General features: G+C 44.3%; 1 protein-coding gene across 1 annotated transcript in view; it reads left to right on the top strand.

The window, feature by feature from the left end:
• Nucleotides 1–20,802, top strand: part of ctr9 (CTR9 homolog, Paf1/RNA polymerase II complex component) — a 103,898-nt gene that overhangs the window by 58,605 nt on the left and 24,491 nt on the right. The window contains exons 15-17 of the mRNA XM_072272909.1: nucleotides 5,915–6,002; nucleotides 9,222–9,370; nucleotides 16,164–16,280. Of these exons, the coding sequence (XP_072129010.1) occupies nucleotides 5,915–6,002; nucleotides 9,222–9,370; nucleotides 16,164–16,280 (354 nt within the window). The remainder of the gene's footprint in view (nucleotides 1–5,914; nucleotides 6,003–9,221; nucleotides 9,371–16,163; nucleotides 16,281–20,802) is intronic.

The raw sequence follows: 20,802 nt of genomic DNA, 5'->3' as shown, positions 1-20,802 counted from the left end.
GCAGTATTCTATAGGCCCCCTGGTAGCAGCAGAGATACCAAGGAGCAGATTGGGAGGTAGATTTTGGAAAGGTGCGAAAACAACAGGGTTGTTATCATGCATGACTTTAATTTCCCTAATATTGATTGGCACCTGATTAGTTCCAATGGTTTAGATGGGGCAGAGTTTAAGTGTGTCCGGGACGATTCCTGTCACAGTATGTTGACAGGCCGACTAGGGGGAATGCCATACTAGATCTAGTACTAGGTAACGAACTGGGTCAGGTCACAGATCTCTCAGTCGGTGAGAATCTGGGGGACAGTGACCACTGCTCCCTGGCCTTTAGCATTATCATGGAAAAGGATAGAATCAAACAGAACAGGAAAATTTTTAATTGGGGAAGGGCAAATTATGAGGCTATAAGGCTAGAACTTGCAGGTGTGAATTGGGATGATGTTTTTGCAGGGAAATGTACTGTGGACATGTGGTCGATGTTTAGGGATCTCTTGCTGGATGTTAGGGATAAATTTGTCCCGGTGAGGAAGATAAAGAATGGTAGGGTGAAGGAACCATGAGTGACAAGTGAGATGGAAAATCTAGTCAGGTGGAAGAAGGCAGCATACATGAGGTTGCGGAAACAAGGATCAGATGGGTCTATTGAGGAATATAGAGTAGAAAGAAAGGAGCTTGAGAAGGGGATGAGGAGAGCAAGGAGGAGGCATGAGAAGGGTAAAGGAAAACCCCAAGGCATTCTTCAATTATGTGAAGAACAAAAGGATGATAGGAGTGAAGGTAGGATTGATTAGAGATAAAGGTGGGAAGATGTGCCTGGAGGCTGTGGAAGTGAGCGAGGTCCTCAATGAATACTTCTCTTCGGTATTCACCAATGAGAGGGAACTTGATGACGGTGAGGACAATATGAGTGAGGTTGATGTTCTGGAGCATGTTGATATTAAGGGAGAGGAGGTGTTGGAGTTGTTAAAATACATTAGGACGGAAAAGTCCTCGGGGCCTGACGGAATATTCCCCAGGCTGCTCCACAAGACGAGGGAAGAGATTGCTGAACCTCTGGCTAGGATCTTTATGTCCTCGTTGTCCACGGGAGTGGTACCGGAGGATTGGAGGGAGGCGAATGTTGTCCCCTTGTTCAAAAAATGTAATAGGGATAGACCTGGTAATTATAGACCAGTGAGCCTTACATCTGTGGTGGGAAAGCTGTTGGAAAAGATTCTTAGAGATAGGATTTATGGGCATTTAGAGAATCATGGTCTGATCAGCGACAGTCAGCATGGCTTTGTGAAGGGCAGATCGTGTCTAACAAGCCTGATGGAGTTTTTTGAGGAGGTGACCAGGCATATAGATGAGGGTAGTGCAGTGGATGTGATCTATATGTATTTTAGTAAGGCATTTGACAAGGTTCCACACCGTAGGCTTATTCAGAAAGTCAGAAGGCATGGGATCCAGGGAAGTTTGGCCAGGTGGATTCAGAATTGGCCTGCCTGCAGAAAGCAGAGGGTTGTAGTGGAGGGAGTACATTTGGATTGGAGGGTTGTGACTAGTGGTGTCCCACAAGGATCGGTTCTGGGACCTCTACTTTTCGTGATTTTTATTAACGACCTGGATGTGGGGGTAGAAGGGTGGGTTGGCAAGTTTGCAGATGACACTAAGGTTGGTGGTGTTGTGGATAGTGTGGAGGATTGTTGAAGATTTCAGGGAGACATTGATAAGATGCAGAAGTGGGCTGAGAAGTGGCAGATGGAGTTCAACCCGGGGAAGTGTGAGGTGGTACACTTTGGAAGGACAAACTCCAAGGCAAAGTACAAAGTAAATGGTAGGATATTTGGTAGTGTGGAGGAGCAGAGAGATCTGGGGGTACATGCCTCACAGGTAGATAGGGCAGTTAAGAAAGCTTATGGGGTATTAGATTTCATAAGTCGAGGGATAGAGTTTAAGAGTCATGAGGTAATGATGCAGCTCTATAAAACTCTGGTTAGGCCACACTTGGAGTACTGTGTCCAGTTCCGGTCGCCTCACTATAGGAAGGATGTGGAAGCATTCAAAAAGGTACAGAGGAGATTTACCAGGATGCTGCCTGGTTTGGAGAGTATGGATTATGATCAGAGATTAAGGGAGCTAGGGCTTTACTCTTTGGAGAGAAGGAGGATGAGAGGAGACATGATAGAGGTGTACAAGATAATAAGAGGAATAGATAGAGTGAACAGCCAGCGCCTCTTCCCCAGGGCACCACTGCTCAATACAAGAGGACATGGCTTTAAGGTAAGGGGTGGGAAGTTCAAGGGGGATATTAGAGGAAGGTTTTTTACTCAGAGAGTAGTTGGTGCGTGGAATACACTGCCTGAGTCAGTGGTGGAGGCAGATACACTAGTGAAGTTTAAGAGACGACAAGACAGGTATATGGAGGAACTTAAGGTGGTGGGGTTATATGGAAGGCAGGGTTTAAGGGTCGGCACAACATTGTGGGCCGAAGAACCTGTACTGTGCTGTACTATTTTATGTTCTATGTATTCTCATAAGGCATGCTCCCCAATCCAGGCAACATTCTTGTAAATCTCCTCTGCACCCTTTCTATGGTTTCCACATCCTTCCTGTAGTGAGGTGACCAGAACTGAGCACAGTACTCCAAGTGAGTCTGACCAGGTTCCTATATACAGTACATAGCTGCAACATTACCTCTCGGCTCCTAAATTCAATTCCACGATTGATGAAGGCCAATACACCGTACGCCTTCTTAACCACAGAGTCAACCTGCGCAGCTGCTTTGATTGTCCTATGGACTCAGACCCCAAGATCCTCCACACTGCCACAAGTCTTACCATTAATGCTATTTTCTGCCATCATATTTGACATACCAAAATGAACCACCTCACACTTATCTGGGTTGAACTCCATCTGCCACTTCTCAGCCCAGTTTCGCATCCTATCAATGTCCCGCTGTAACCTCTCCTCACTAGCCTTCCATGCTATCCACAACACCTCCAACTTTTGTGTCATCAGCAAACTTACTAACCCATCCCTCCACTTCCTCATCCAGGTCATTTATAAAAATCACAAAGAGTAAGGGTCCCAGAACAGATTCCTGAGACACTCCACTGGTGGCTGACTTCCATGCAGAATATGACCCATCTACAACCAATCAGTCTCGTAAGGCACGACCTGCCCTTGACAAAGCCATGCTGACTATTCCTAATCATATTATACCTCTCCAAATGTTCATAAATCCTGCCTCTCAGAATCTTCTCCATCAACTTACCAACCACTGAGGTAAGACTCACTGGTCTATAATTTCCTGGGCTATCTCTACTCCCTTTCTTGAATAAAGGAACAAGATCCGCAACCCTCCAATCCTCCGGAACCTCTCCCGTCCCCATTGATGATGCAAAGATCATCGTCAGAGGCTCAGCAATCTCCTCTCCCACCTCCCACAGTAGCCTGGGGTACATCTCATCTGGTCCTGGCAACTTGTCCAATTTGATGCTTCCCAAAAGCTGCAGCACATCCTCTTTCTTAATATCTACATGCTCAAGCTTTTCAGTCTGCTGCAAGTCATCACTACAATCACCAAGATCTTTTTACATTTTGAATACTGAAGTAAAGTATTCATTAAGTACCTCTGCTATTTCCTCCGATTCCATACAGACTTTCCCACTGTCACACTTGATAGGTCCTATTCTTTCACGTCTTATCCGCTTGCTCTTCACATACTTGTAGAATGCCTTGGGGTTTTCCTTAATCCTGCCCACCAAGGCCTTCTCATGGCCCCTTCTGGCTCTCCTAATTTCCTTCTTAAACTCCTTCCTATTAGCCTTATAATCTTCTAGATCTGTAACATTACCTCACTCTCTGAACCTTTTGTAAGCTAGAGTTATTACAGCCTTTGTACACCATGGTTCCTGTACCCTACCATAACTTCCCTGGCACATTGGAACGTACCTATGCAGAGTTCCACACAAATATCCCCTGAACATTTGCCACTTTTCTTTCATACTTTTCCCTGAGAATATCTGTTTCCAATTTAAGCTTCCAATTTCTTGCCTGATAGCCTCTGCTCTTGTAGGCTTATCTACATATTGTGTCAAGAAACCTTCCTGAATACACCTAACAAACTCCACCCCATCTAAAACCATTGCTCTAGGGAGATGCCAATTGATATTTGGGAAATTAAAGTCTCCCATCTCGACAACTCTGTTATTATTACACTTTTCCAGGATCTGTTTCCCTATCTGCTCCTAGATATCCCTGTTACTATTGGGCGACCTATAAAAAACACCCAATAAAGTTATTGACCCCTCCCTGTTCCTAACCTCCACCCACAGAGACTCCGTAGACAATCCCTCCATGTCACCCACCTTTTCTGCAGTCATGACACTATCTCTGATCAACAGTGCCACGCTCCCACCTCTTTTGCCTCCGTCCCTGTCCTTTCTGAAACATCTAAAACCCGGCACCTGAAGTAACCATTCCTGTCCCTGAGCCATCCAAGTCTCTGTAATGGCCACCACATCATACCTCCAAGTACTGATCCACGCTCTAAGCTCACCCGCTTTGTTCACAACACTCCTTGCGTTAAAATAGACGCATCTCAAACCATCAGTCTGAGCGCGTCCCATCTCTATCACCTGCCTATCCTCCCTCTCGCAGTGTCTGCAATCTTTCTCTATTTGTGAGCCAACCTGCTCTTCCCCAGTCTCTTCAGTTCGGTTCCCACCCCCCCAACAATTCTAGTTGAAACTCTCCCCTGTAGCCTTAGCAAACCTCCCCACCAGGATATTGGTTCCCCTGGGATTCAAGTGCAACCTGTCCTTTTTGTACAGGTCACACCTGCCCCAAAAGAGGTCCCAATGATCCAGAAATCTGAATCCCTGCCCCCGCTCCAATTCCTCGGCTATGCATTTATCCTCCACCTCATTCTATTCCTATTCTCACTGTCGCGTGGCACAGGCAGTAATACCGAGATTACTACCTTTGCGGTCCTGCTTCTCGACTTCCTTCCTAACTCCCTGTACTCGTTTTTTTCAGGACCTCTTCCCTTTTCCTACCTATGTCATTGGTACCAATATGTACCACAACCTCTGGCTGTTCTCTCTCCCACTGCAGGACATCCTGGACGCAATCTGAAACATCCCGGACCCTGGCACCTGGAAGGCAAACTACCATCCGAGTTTCTTCCCTGTGTCCACAGAATCGCCTGTCTGACCCCCTAACTATAGAGTCCCCCATCACTGCTGCCTTCCTCTTCCTTTCCCTACCCTTCTGAGCCACAGATCCAGTGCATGCTGGATATGGCGGTCTTTTTAAACCTTTCACGCTCTACTGGCTGACGTCACACGCCTGCGCCTCTCTTTTACCCAGAGTGGTTAAAAACTGCCTTGGCTCCGAAAATCAGCCATTCACTCGCAGCCTTCTTGCTCTCTATTTTAAATATACCCAGTGACTTGACCTCTGCAGCCATCCGTGGCAATGAATTCCACAGGTTCACCATCCTCTGGCAACATAAGTTCCTCCTCATCTGTCCTAAATGGGCATCCCTCTATTTTGAAGCTGTGCGCTCTGGTCCTAGACTCATCGTCTCCACATCCACTCTATCTTGGCCTTGCAGTATCCGAAAGGTTCAATGATATCCCCCATCTTTCTTCTAAACTCAGCGAGTACAGGCCCAAAGCCATCAAACACATCTCATACATTAACCCTTCCATTCCCGAAACATTCTCATGAACCTCCTAGATCCTTTCCAATTCCAGATAAAGGGCTCAAAACTGTTCACAATATAAAAAGTTGCATGAAACAAAAGTAATTGAGTGGAGCCAGCTTGGATTTATGAAAGCAAAATTATATTTGACTAGTCTGCTGAAGTTCTTTAAAGTTAGGAGTAAAATGCTTGTTCATAATTTGTTTTTCCAATTCTGTAACTTGTTAGGAGAAACGTCATCAGGATCGAGCATTGGCAATCTATAAACAAGTGCTCAGGAATGATCCCAAAAATCTGTATGCTGCCAATGGCATAGGTAGGTACTGTTCTTCCTGCGATCACTCAAGTAGAGTATGATGTTCACCTAAAGGGTTGTCTGTTGGTGGGTCCCCAAGGTGGCTGTAGAGGCCGATCTGGGATCCATATATTATAGTACAGAGTGGGCAAGAGTAAGTGGTGGCTGTGGGTTAGTGGTACTATTCATTATTTCAAGTATCAGGCAGTGTCTCTCCTCATTCTAGATCCTTTAAGGTTGAAATTCAAGTCTTTTTGTGACTGAATGAGAGGGAGTAGCAAAGGAAATAGGAAGAGGAGTCTGGCAATTTCTGGCATTTTTAATGTTTCATTAATATAACTGATAACTGATTGCAGTCAGGGGCACTGCAATTAGTGCGATGATATGTTCCAGACTCCAGAGTTCAGTTATGGCACTGTCCATAAGGAGTTTGTACATTCTTCCCGCGAGCTGCAATGGTTCCCTCTGGGTGCTCTGCTTTCCTCCCACAGTCCATAATTAATTGGTCGTTGTAAATTGTCCTGTGATTAGGCTGAGGTTAAATAGATAGTTTTCTGGGCGGGAACAGCCTATCTGCGCTGTATCTCTAAATTTTAAAAAAGTGTGGTATTTTGTGTTGAGGTTGAATACAGGGGTGAATTATAAATGAACTTGAATGCCGTAAAGTTTAGGAAATTGTCATCAAATAGAAATTAGTGTTCTCTTTGCAGAAAAAATTGAATTAGTTGATATTATTTTCGATAAAAGGTATCTGATGGATAATGAATGTATTTTATTGAGCATTAATCCTCAATCATTTTTGCTACTGGACTCATCACAGAAGCCTGCTTCCAGCCAATGCAATTCATATTAGCAGGAAATGGCTGAGAGCTCTGCATTCGTCAAAGATTCTGGGACCAGGCAGCACTTGTTCTTTGCACAGTAATGTAGGAGCATCTCTAGACAGTGCATGGACAACACAACAGAACAGCCCTACGTCGTGGTACAGTTTGATACCTATGACATAGGGAGGAGCTCCTGAAGAGGGAATATAGGGAGTTGAGCAGAAAGCTGAAAAGCAGGACTTCCAGGGTAGTAATCTCTGGATTGCTGCTTCTGCCATGTGCCAGTGAGAGCAAGAATAGAATGATTTGGCAGATGAATGTACAGTTGAGGAACTAGTGCAGGGTGTAGGATTTCAGATTTCTGGATCATTGGGATCTCTACTGGGGAAGGTATGACTTGTACAAAAAAGGCAACTTACACCTGAACCTGAGGGGGACTAATATCCTTGCAAATGAGAAAATCTGCAGATACTGGAAATTAAAGTAATACACACAAAAGAAATTTAGGAGTCCTGATGAAAGGTCTCAGCCCGAAAAATTGGCTGTTTACTTTTTTCCATAGATGCTGCCTGGCCTGCTGAGTTCCTCCAGCATTTTGTGTGTATTACTTCAATATCCTTACGGGCAGGTTTGCTAGTACTGTTGGGGAGAGTTTAAACTAATTTGACAAGGGGATGCGGCAGTGGTATTGAAGACAATATATTGTGTAGTGGGTCTGTGAGGAAGACAGGCAGATGAGAGGGCAAAATTGCAGTCAGTGGGATGAGTTAGAATGTAACGGGGTCAAAATCAAAAAGGGTAATGAATATAGGACTGAAGGTTGCATATTTGAATGCACACAGTAAATGGAATAATGTAGATGATCTTGTAATGAGCACCACTTAATTGGTAGGTATGATGTGGGCATCACTGAGTCATGGCTGAAAGAAGATTATAGTTGGGAGCTTAACATCCAAGGATACACATTATATCGAAAGGACAGGCAGGTAGGCTGAGGGGGGTGGGTGCCCCTGTTAGTAAAAAATGAAATTAATTCCTTGCAAAAAGTGACATGGGATTTGAAGGGTAAAAAGTCTCAGATAGGTGTTACATACAGCCCTCAAACAGTAGCCAGAATGTGGGCTACAAGTTACAACAGAGGATAGAAAAGGTACGTAAAAAGGGCAATGTTACCATAGTGATGTCATATTTCAATATGCAGGGAGATTGGAGAAAAACAGGTTGGTGCTGGATTCCAAGAGGGGGAGTTTTCAGAATGTCTGCAAAATGGCTTTTTAGAGCAGCTTGTGGTTGAGTCCACTAGGGAAATGGCAATTCTGCATTGGGGGTAATGTAATAACCCAGATTTGACTGGGAGGCTTAAGATCAAGGAACCCTTAGAGACAGTGATCATAATATGATAGAATTCATCCTACAGTTTGAGAGGGCGAAGCAGATGTCAGATGTATCAATATTATAGTAGATTAAAGGGAATTACAGAGGCAAGAGAGGAGCTGGCCAAAGTTGATTGGAAGGGGACACTAGCAGGGATGATGGCAGAGCAGCAATGGCTGGAGTTTCTGGGAGCAGTTTGGAAGGTTCAGGATAAATACATCCCAAAGAAGTATTCTAAAAGCAAGATGGTGCAATTGTGACTGAGAAGGAAAGTCGACAGTGTAAAAGGAAAAGTAAGGGCATATAAAACAACAAAAATTATTGGGAACTTAGAGGATTGGGTATACTTGTAAAAAACCACAGAAGGGAAGTAAAAAAGCCATAAGGAGAGAAAAGATGAAATATAAAGGTGGGCTAATCAGTAGTATAAGAGAGGATACCAAAAGGTTTTTCAAGTATATACAGAGTAAAAGAGAGGCGAGAGTGGATATTGGACTGCTGGAAAATGACACGGCACAGGTAGTAACGGGGGATAAAGAAATGCTGGATGAACTTAATAAGTATTTTGCATCAGTCTTCACTGTGGAAGACTAGTAGTATGCCAGAAATTCAAGAATGCCAGGGGCAGAATTAAGTATAATTTCTATTACTAAAGAGAAGGTACTTGGGAAGTTGAAAGGTCTGAAGGTAGATATGTCACATGGACCAAATGGACTACACATCAGGGTTCTGAAAGGGGTATCTGAAGAGATTATGGAGGCACTAGTAATGACCTTTCAAGAATTACTAGATTCTGGAATGATTCCGGAGGACTGGAAAATTTTTAAATGTCACTCCAATGCTTGCCATACATTAATCCTTTCATTCCCAGAATCATTCTTGTGAAGCTCCTCTCGCCCTCTGCAATGCCAGCGCTCCCAGGTCTTTCCATGTTTGCAATTGCTTTAAAATGCTTTATAATGTCCATGATTCTGTAGGAACGTCTCTTTACTATGATCGGTACCAAAATGATTTACAAATGGCCTTGCCTTTTTCTCAACAGGTGCAGTATTGGCCCACAAGGGCTATGTGCGTGAGGCTCGAGATGTATTTGCACAGGTGAGAGAGGCAACAGCAGAAATCAGTGATGTTTGGCTAAACCTGGCACACATCTACGTGGAACAGAAACAGTATATTAGTGCTGTGCAGATGGTAGGTATCAAACATGCCCATTACTTTAACTTCCAATTACATTTGTTGAATTTGGATGATAATTTCTGCTAATTTAAAGATCTAAATGCTAGGGTGTTTAGAGCACCGCTATAGTAACAGGCAAAGCAGTGGAAATACTCGAGATCAGGCAACATCTGTGGACTTGAGCAGTTAACTGATCATGAACCTGGGATATTGCAAAGGTCTGGGGTACAGAGGAATCTGGGTGTACTGATGCATGATTTACAAAAGGGTATTATGCAGGTAATGAGCAAGGCTAAGAAAATGTTGTTTGTTTTATGCAATCAAATACAACAGTAGTGACGTAGTGAGGGTATTGCTGAGACCGCATCTCAGAGTTGATCATTGAAGGATAATGGCAGTTCCTGAACTTGGTGGTGTGGGACCTAAGGTTCCTGTATTCCTTCCCAAAAGTAGCAGTGAGAAGAGAGGGTTCCTTTGAGGTACGTGTTTACAATGGAGGCACACTGTAATTGATAAGACATCTCTAAAGGTTCAAAACTTTTGATGGGGAAACTATAGTTAATACAAATATTCTAAAATCTACTGATGACGGAGAGCCAGGCCTTCCCCAGCTATTGTTAGAGCTAACTAATAGTATCAGTCAGGTCTGAGTCTTCCTCGAAAATTGTTTCCAATGGTATAAAATACTTCAATCCATTACTCCAAACCCTAGATTGATGCAGGACAATTAACACAGCCCCATTGTCTTAACATTTGGTTGATGCATATGCAAAAGTCTCACGATCACCACTTTGCAAACCTTATCTCTTGATCTGTGCATCAGAGTGTTGTTTATTTGCAAAGTTATGCTCTTAACTTCAATTAACTGCTTCCAATTTACTCTTTGCAGTAAGAGCTGAAAACTGGTTCTTGCTTGAGTATGGCCTGGAAGCTGGGGGTCCTTGATGATGGATGCTGCTTTCCTGTGGCAGCGCTCCTTGTAGAGCTTTGCCAGTGATAGCATATTTCATATAATTTTGGGGTCCTTATTTAAGGAAAGATGATTATCAGTAGTAAGTGGTTAAATGACAGACCGGCTGCGAAAGAAGAGTTGACAATGGGGCTAGCAACCCCAGCCCATAAAAACCCAAAACTACAGAAATGCCAACAGACGCTCCAAAGACCTCATCCCTGGGAGAAGAATGATCTTCACCTAGAAGACATATGAAGTTGTGTAGTGAAAGCAGAAGCCACAGGTCTGATCAACTTTCTGTCAGCCCTACACAAAGGACTCTGATGACAAGCTGCTGTTGGAGGGCATGTTTCGGTAGGGGTGATGGGCTTAAGAAGAAGAAGTAGTTAAAGGGAACTTTTCTAGACTAACTGGAATGAGAAGGTTGTCTTATGAAGGATTGCTTGACAGATTAGTTTTGTATTTGGTGAAGTTTAGGAGAGCAAGAGGTAACTCAGTTTAAAGATAACCAGATTCTGGTGTGTTGACAGCGTGGAGATAATATTTCCTCTTGGACAATCTAGAACTAATTTTCACTGTTTAAGTGTTGGTACACTTAAGATGGGATTGAGACAAACCTTTCTCTGAGATTCATGAGTTTGAAACCCTTCTTCTCTCGAGGCAACGGAAACAAAGTCTTTTTCCTATTGGAGTCGTCACAGAAGCCAGTTTACAGTCAATGCCATTCCTATTATCTCAGAGATTCAAATCAATCATCATACTAAATATAAGAGAAGGCCCAGTGGCCTACTCCTGGTCCTAATTTGTATGTTCTTACTTGTGGTCTCACTGAGGACTTGTTATGGAAATTATTTGAGGATCAGCCATGGATGTGATCCGCTGTCGGAATCCACCGCCAGCACTTGCAAGGTGACACATTTAGATGATTCGGATGTGGAATGGGCTAGACGGCCTAATTCTGCTCGTTTGTCTATGGTAATGTACTGGGCCAAATCCACTACCTTTTGTAGGATTTCCCACTCAAAGGCATTGGTGTTCCCATACCAGGCCATATACTTTCCACTATGCATCTATAGAAAGAAGTTTGCCAAGGTTTTTGATGACACGCCAAACCTCTGCAGACTCCTAAGGAAGTAGAGCGGCTGTTGTGCTTTCTTCGCAATTATATTTATATGATGGGTCCAGGACAGGTCTTCTGAGGTAGTGACACCCAGGAATTTTATGTCACTGACCCCCACCACCACCTCTGATCCTCCAATGATTACCGGCTCATGGACCTCTGGTTTCCCTCTCTTGAAATCTACAATCAGTTTATTGGTCTCATTGACATTGAGTGAAAGGTTGTTGTTATTACACCACTCAATCAAGTATTCAGTCTCCCTCCTGTAAGCTGATTCATCAGCACCTTTGATACAACCCACAGCAGTGGTGTCATCAGCAAACTTGTATATGGTGTAGGAGCTGTACTTAGGTGTAAAGCAAGTAGAGCTGGGAGCTAAGTACACTTCCCTACAGTGCTCCTGTGCGGATCCGAACTGACTGGGGACTACAAGTGAGGGACTCCAGGATCCAATTGCACAACCGGATATTGAGGCCTAAGTTTTTGAGTTTACTGATTAGTTTTGAGGGGATGATGGTGTTAAATGCTGAGCTGCAATCAATAAAGAGCATCATGATGGGGGCATCTTTGCTGTCCAGATGTTCCAGGGTTATGTGAAGGTGAATTATAGTGGATCCAAGTCACCACTCAGACAGGAGCGGATGTGCTTGAACACCAGCCTCTCAAAACACTTCATCACTGGATGTAAGTGCCACTGGCTGACAGTCATTTAGACAAGTTACTACCAGTACGACTGAAGCCTGCTTGAAGCACTTGGGTACCGCACACTGCCGGACCGAAAGGTTGAAAATGTCGGTGGATACACCAGACAGTTGATCGGCACAGGTGTTCAGTACTCGGCCAGGTATTCCATCTGGACTGGATGCTTTCCTTGCATTCACTCTCTTGAATGCAGCCTGCACGTCATCTTCAAATACTGAGACCAAAGGATCATCGGGAAACATGGGGGTGCGCGATGGTTCCTCCCTGTACTGGTGGTCAGAGCGAGCTTAGAAGGCATTGAGCTCATCTGGAAACAAGCTGTGCTGTCCTCTATGTCGCGTGATTTAACTTTGTAGGCGGTTAAGGCACTCAAGCCCTGCCACAGCTGTCGAGTGTCCCTCGTTGATTCCAGTCTTGTGCAGAATCTGCACTTCGCCTGTGAGATGGCTTTCTGGAGATCATATCTGCACCTCCAGACTTGAATGCCTCTGATCTGGCTCTCAGCAGATTCTGGATTTCATTGTTCATCCTGGGCTTCTGATTGGGGAAAGACCTGAATGATATTGTGGGAACACACTCATCCTCGGCAGTTTTAATAAGGTCTATAATGACCCTGGTGTAGTCATCAGGTCCTCAGGTGAGCTCTTGAACACGGCCCAGTCCATTGACTCAAGGCAATCCTGTAACCGTTCCTCTGCCTCCCACCTTGATCTCTGGAGCCTTGCTCTTTAGGCTCTGTCTGCACGCAGGTAGTGGGAGTACAGCCAAAAGATCCAAACTGCCAAAATGTAGTCTTGGAAAGGAACGATGGGCATTCTTCAAACAGGCCTGTTCAAAGTTGCCAGCTGTAATTTGAAATGCGCCGGGATGGGCTTTTTCTTGTTTACAGACACCATCAGTTTTGCAAGTACTTGCTTATAATCTGCCACCAGTGGTATGTAAACTGTGGTCAGGATCACAGATGAGAAGTCCCGAGGCAAATAGAATGGTCTATATTTAATTGTTGTTCAATGTCAGGGGAAGAAGAAGTCGACATAACCCCAAGATCTGTGTACCAATGAGAAATGACTAAACAGCACATGCCACCATCTTTTTTCTTACCAGAGTTGAGAGTTTGGTCTATTCTGAAAATCATAAAGGCTTCCGGTCATATCATTGAATCCGGTGTATCCACAGTTAACTATGTTTCAGTGCAACAAACAACTGAGATGCCTCTCTGCCTCGGCCTTGCCCTGAGATCGTCTGTCTTATTTTCCAGTGGCTGCACATTCGCCAACAAGATGCTAGACAAAAGAGGCGTCATCCCCCTGCACTTCAGCCTGGTTTGAATTCTGCCTCTCCTGCCGCAATTTCAGCCATGGCATTGACCTTTAAAGGCGCCACGCTTTACTGACTTTTGCTCCACGTTTGACCATCGATCATGAGATCTGAAGATCACTGATATGATTTTATAATCCATTATTGAGAGGAAATTTACATGCTGCTGATTGCATAAAAGTAGTTCAAGCAGAGTATATTTAAGAGGAAAACTGATACAGTTTTCTGCAGCCCATAGAGAGTTGCTGATGTACACCAGCACCCTCTTGATTGATTCACCATCCCTCTGGCTAAAGAAGTTCCTCCTCATCTCTATTCTAAAGGGACGTCCTTCTATTCTGAGGCTGTGCCCTCAGGTCCTAAACTCCCCCACTATTGGAAACATCTTCTCCACGTCCACTCTACCTAGGCCTTGCAGTATTTGCTAGGTTTCACTGAGATTCTCCCACCCACCCCATTCTTCTAAGCTCCAGGGAGTACAGGCCCAGAGCCATCAAACGCTCTTCATACCTGGGATAACCTTTCATTCCTGGGATAACTCTTGTGAACCTCCTCTGGACCCTCTCCAAAGCCAGCATATCCTTTCTTAGATAAGGCCAGTGAAGGTGAGTCACTTGAAAGGAAAGTGACTGTGGGTCAATGGGCAGAATCCCAACAGTGGATGAGCTTTTCAAAATAGCCAGCACAAAAAAACAACAAGAACTTGTTATTTTCAATGCCTTTAGCTGCCTTAGGACAATGGTCCCCAACCACTGGGCTGCAAAGCATGTGCCACTGGGCCGCGAGGAAACGATATGATTTGGCGATATGAAATGATATGAATCAGCTGCACCTTTCCTCATTCCCTGTCACGCCCACTGTTGAATTTGAACGCGTGCAAGGTCATCAGTCGGTCATTAACCTACAACTACTCGATGAGTAAAAAACAAAAGTCGCTTGAGAGTTTCTTTGAAAGAGATGGTAGGGGACATAAAAGGCCTAACGATGATGGTAACGCAGAGACAGCTGAGGCCAAGACTGCAAAAAAAAAAAGAAAGCTTCCTTCAACAGAAAATACGACGAGTCATACATAAAATATGAGTTTATTGTGAGCGGTGACTCACATGCTCCAAGCCCCTTGTGTGTGATATGTGGAGACAAGCTGTCTAATGAGGCAATGAAACCTTCAAAACTGCTTTGGCGCCTTGAGTCCAAGCACCCTGTACTTAGAAACAAACCTGTTGAGTTTTTTGAGCAGAAAAAACGTAAGCAAGCGGGACAGAAGCAAGTGCTGAGAGCCACCGCCTCCACAAATGCTGCTGCTCTGAGAGTGTCGTACTTAGTGGCTAGCCGTATTGCTAAGGCTAAGAAGCCTTTTACTGTTAGTGAAGAATTGATTCTGCCTGCTGCCAAGGACATGTGCCATGAATTGTTGGGAGAAGCTGCAGCTAACAAGATGGCACTGGTTTCTCTTTCAGCTACCACAGTTTCAAGGAGCATCAGTCAAGGGGGAGATCCCTGGCCAGGGTTTTGAGTTAAGAGAGCAGCTACAGAGATTCCTTTCAGGAAAAAAGTCACCACTTGTAGCACACTTCAGTGACAAGGAGTGGATAGCAAAACTTGCTTATCTGTGTGACATCTTCAACCTGCTCATTGAACTCAATTTGTCACTTCAGGGGAGAATGACAACTGTCTTCAAGTTGGCAGGTGAAGTGTCTGCTTTCAAAGCCAAACTGGAACTGTGGGGATGGCAAGTGGACAGGGGCATATTTGACATGTTCCCAACGTTAGCTGGGATTTGGGGAGAGACTGAGGCTGCACTGTCCTTCTCACAGCTGGTGCGCAATCACCTGTCTTTGCTGTCGACAGAATTCGAGTGTTACTTCCCAACCACAAATGACCCAAGACATGTAAAGGAATGGGTCCATGACCCATTTGTGAATGTCCCCGGTGAATCATCCATGTCAGCACGGGAAGATCAACTCCTCGAGCTTGCAAATGACGGTGGGCCGGAAAGTATGTTTGACATAACATCTCCGCCGGCATTCTGGATCAAAGTCAAAGCCGAGTATCCTGAGACAGCCACGAAAGCACTGAAGACGTTGCTTCAATTTCCAACATCATATCTCTGCGAAGCGGGGTTTTCTGCAATGAATGCAATGAAAACTGAATTGTGGAATAGACTGGACATAAGGAACCCCCTTCGAGTATCGCTGTCTCCCATCACCCCTCAATGGGACCGTCTTGTTGCAGGGAAACAAGCCCAGGGCTCCCACTAATTCAGCGATATTAGTGTGTTGCAATGATTTTATATGTTCATTCGGGGAAAATTTGCGCTGTGTGTTTAATATCCAAACGTTACTTAAAATGTTATGATGTTATTGACTTATAATTGACTTATCACTATATTCATGCAAGGAAGATATACGGTGTGTGTGTTAGATAAACCCTTTTAGAAACAAAATTGAGTGTGTTAGCCACTTATAAATGATTTATAGTTGACTTATCACCTATATTTTGGTCGTGATTAACGCCCCCCCCCGGTTGGCCGGTCTGCAAGAATATTGGAATATTGTCAATATTAAACAGGTCCGCGGTACAAAAAAGGTTGGGGACCCCTGCCTTAGGACATCCCAAAGCCCTTTATCTTTCCATTGTCATGCAGGTTAGGAGCCCAGGTCCCAGATGAGAGTGGTAGAGGAATTGTGATGTGTAATATGCTCTTTTGTTTTGGCTAGTATGAAAACTGCTTGAAGAAGTTTTACAAACACCAGAGTACAGAAGTACTGCTCTTCTTAGCAAGGGCTTACTTCAAGTGTGGCAAACTTCAAGACTGCAAACAGACTTTGCTGAAGGTAAGTCTTATTTTCCTAACACACACCATAAATAGAGCTATAGTCACGTGGCTGTGGTCATCTACTGTTTGATAAATTTTCAAAAAAATTCAACATCTGGGTGCGTATGTAGGGTATGAAATTGCTCAAAAAGTACATTTGTTCCACACGTAACACATGCCACCTTGTCATGTTACCTTGTTTCTATAGAGTCATAGAAGAGTACAGCATAGAAACAGGCCCTTTGGCCCATTCAGTCCGTGCCAAACCATTTAAACTCCCATTGACCTGCACTGGAGCCACAGCCCTCTATACCCCTACTGTCCATGTAACTATCCAAACTTCTCTTATATGTCGGGATCATCTACTGTACCCAGTGCTCTCAGTGCAGCCTCCTGTATATCAGTGAGACCTGGTGCAGATTGGGAGACGGCTTCGCCGAGCACCTACGCTCAGTCCACCAGAAAAAGTGGGATCTCCCAGTGACCACCCACTTTACTTCCACTTCCCATTCCCTTTCCGACATGTCAGTCCATGGCCTCCTCTATTGTTGTGATGAGGCCACACTCACGTTAGAGGAGCAACACCTTGTATTCCATCAGGGTAGCTTCCAATCTGATGGCATGAACATCGATTTCTCGAGCTTTTGGTAATGCCTCTCCCCTTCACCATTCCCCATTCCCATCTCCCCCCTTACCTTATCTCCTTCCCTGCCTATCACCTCCCTCTAGTGCTCCTTCCTCTTTTCTTTCTTCCATGGCCTTCTGTCCTCTCCTGTCACACTCCCCCTTCTCCAGCCCTGTATCTCTTTCACCAATCAGCTTCACAGCTCTTTACTTCCTCCCCTCCCCCCACTTTCTTAGTCTGACTCCTCACTTATTTTCCAGTCCTGGTAAAGGGTCTTGGCCACAAATGTTGACTGTACTCTTCTCCATAGATGCTGCCTGGCCTGCTGAGTTGTGTGTGCTGCTGCTCTCAATCTTCTACGTTCCAAGGAATAAGGTCCTAACTTGTTCAATCTTGCCTTATAACTTAGGTCCTCTAGACCCAGCAACATACTCTGTACTCTTTCAATCTTATTTATATCTTCCCTGTAGGTTTGTGACCAAAACTGCACACAATAATCCAAATTAGGCCTCACCAGTGTCTTATACAACAAATATAAGGCAAGCATAGTTTATCTTCAGTTTCTTCCTCAATAAGTGCTCACATTTCTGTACAATATAGAATCATAGAACCATAGAAACTACAGCAAAGAAACAGGCCTTTTGGCCCTTCTTGGCTGTGCTGAACCATTTTCTGCCTAGTCCCACTGACCTGCACACGGACCATATCCCTCCATACACCTCCCATCCATGTATCTGTCCAATTTATTCTTAAATGTTAAAAAAGAACCCGCATTTACCACCTCGTCTGGCAGCTCATTCCATACTCCCACCACTCTCTGTGTGAAGAAGCCTCCCCTAATGTTCCCTTTAAACTTTTCCCCCCTCACCCTTAACCCATGTCCTCTGGTTTTTTTCTCCCCTTGCCTCAGTGGAAAAAGCCTGCTTGCATTCACTTTATCAATACCCATCATAATTTTATATACCTCTATCAAAGCTCCCCTCATTCTTCTACACTCCAGGGAATTAAGTCCTAACCTATTCAACCTTTCTCTGTAACTGAGTTTCTCAAGTCCTGGCAACATCCTTGTAAACCTTCTCTGCACTCTTCCAACCTTATTATGTCCTTCCTGTAATTTGGTTACCAAAACTGAACACAATACTCCAGATTCGGCCTCACCAATGCCTTATACAACCTCATCATAACATTCCAGCTCTTATACTCAATACTTCGATTAATAAAGGCCAATGTACCAAAAGCTCTCTTTACGACCCTACCTACCTGTGACGCCACTTTTAGGGAATTTTGTATCTGTATTCCCAGATCCCTCTGTTCCACTGCACTCCTCAGTGCCTTACCATTAACCCTGTATGTTCTACCTTGGTTTGTCCTTCCTACATGCAATACCTCACACTTGTCTGTATTAAACTCCATCTGCCATTTTTCAGCCCATTTTTCCAGCTGGTCCAAGTCCCTCTGCAGGCTCTGAAAACCTTCCTCACTGTCTACTACACCTCCAATCTTTGTATCATCAGCAAATTTGCTGATCCAATTTACCACATTATCATCCAGATCATTGATATAGATGACAAATAACAATGGACCTAGCACTGATCCCTGTGGCACACCACTAGTCACAGGCCTCCACTCAGAGAAGCAATTCTCTACCACCACTCTTTGGCTTCTTCCATTGAGCCAATGTCTAATCCAATTTACCACCTCTCCATGTATACCTCGCGACTGAATTTTCCTAACTAACCTCCCATGCAGGACCTTGTCAAAGGCCTTACTGAAGTCCATGTAGACAATATCCACTGCCTTCCCTTCATCCACTTTCCTGGTAACCTCCTCGAAAAACTCCACTAGATTGGTCAAACATGACCTACCATGCGCAAAGCCATGTTGACTCTCCCTAATAAGTCCCTGTCTATCCAAATGCTTGTAGATCCTGTCTCATAGTACTCCCTCCAATAACTTACCTACTACCGACGTTAAACTTAACTGGCCTATAATTTCCCGGATTACTTTTCGATCCTTTTTTAAACAACGGAACAACATGAGCCACTCTCCAATCTTCCGGCACCTCACCTGTAGACAGCGACATTTTAAATATTTCAGCCAGGGCCCCTGCAATTTCAACACTAGTCTCCTTCAAGGTCCGAGGGAACACCCTGTCAGGTCCCGGGGATTTATCCACTTTAATTTTCCTCAAGACAGCAAGGACCTCCTCCTTTTCGATCTGTACAGTTTCCATGATCTCACTACTTGTTTCCCTTAATTCCATAGACTTCATGCCAGTTTCCTTAGTAAATACAGACGCAAAAAACCTATTTAAGATCTCCCCCATTTCCTTTGGTTCCGCACATAGCCGACCACTCTGATCTTCAAGAGGACCAATTTTATCCCTTACAATCCTTTTGCTCTTAATATACCTGTAAAAGCTCTTTGGATTATCCTTCACTTTGACTGCCAAGGCAACCTCATGTCTTCTTTTAGCCCTCCTGATTTCTTTCTTAAGTATTTTCTTGCACTTGTTATACTCCTCAAGCACCTTATTTACTCCCTGCTTCCTATACATGTCATGCAACTCCCTCTTCTTCTTTATCAGAGTTGCAATATCCCTTGAGAACCAAGGTTCCTTATTCCTATTCACTTCGCCTTTAATCCTGACAGGAACATACAAATTCTGCACTCTCAAAATTTCTCCTTTGAAGGCTTCCCACCTACCGATCACATCCTTGCCAGAGAACAACCTGTCCCAATCCAGGCTTTTTAGATCCTTTCTCATTTCTTCAAATTTGGCCGTCTCCAGTTAAGAACCTCAACCCTAGGACCAGATCTATCCTTGTCCATGATCAAGTTGAAACTTGATATAGATCCTTGTTTTTTATTGTAAATAATAATATACCAATTCTGTGTAATGAAATATATAAATAAGCAATAAATATCAAGAACCTGAGATGAAGAGTCCTTGAAAGTGAGTCCATAAGTTGTGGGAACAGTTCAGTGATGGGGTAAGTGAAGTTATCTCACTTGGTCTGTCCCTTGACTAGTTTCGGTCCTAATGCTATTCTCTCTAACTTCTCGGGTTTATAGAACATAGAACGTAGAATAGTACAGCACAGTACAGGCCCTTCGGCCCACAATGTTGTGCCGACCCTCAAACCCTGCCTCCCATATAAGCCCCCACCTTAGATTCCTCCATATACCTGTCTAGTAGTCCCTTAAACTTCACTAGTGTATCTGCCTCCACCACTGACTCAGGCAGTGCATTCCACGCACCAACCACTCTCTGAGTAAAAATCCTTCCTCTAATATCCCCCTTGAACTTCCCACCCCTTACCTTAAAGCCATGTCCTCTTGTGTTGAGCAGTGGTGCCCTGGGGAAGAGGCACTGGCTATCCGTTCTATCTATTCTTCTTATTATCTTGTACACCTCTATCATGTCTCCTCTCATCCTCCTTCTCCCCAAAGAGTAAAGCCCTAGCTCCCTTAATCTCTGATCATAATGCATACTTTCTAAACCAGGCAGCATCCTGGTAAGTCTTCTCTGTACCCTTTCCAATGCTTCCACATCCTTCCTATAGTGAGGTGACCAGAACTGGACACAATACTCCAAGTGTGGCATAACCAGAGTTTTATAGAGCTGCATTGTTACATCGCGACTCTTAAACTCTATCCCTCGACTTACGAAAGCTAACACCCCATAAGCTTTCTTAACTACCCTATCCACCTGTGAGGCAACTTTCAGGGATCTGTGGACATGTACCCCAAGATCCCTCTGCTCCTCCACACTACCAAGTATCCTGCCATTTACTTTGTACTCTGCCTTGGAGTTTGTCCTTCCAAAGTGTACAACCTCACACTTCTCCGGGTTGAATTCCATCTGCCACTTCTCAGCCCACTTCTGCATCCTATCAATGTCTCTCTGCCATCT

This window comes from Mobula birostris, chromosome 11, assembly GCF_030028105.1.
Source record: "Mobula birostris isolate sMobBir1 chromosome 11, sMobBir1.hap1, whole genome shotgun sequence".
Classification (NCBI taxonomy): domain Eukaryota; kingdom Metazoa; phylum Chordata; class Chondrichthyes; order Myliobatiformes; family Myliobatidae; genus Mobula; species Mobula birostris.
This window is presented reverse-complemented; position numbering and strand designations above follow the sequence as displayed.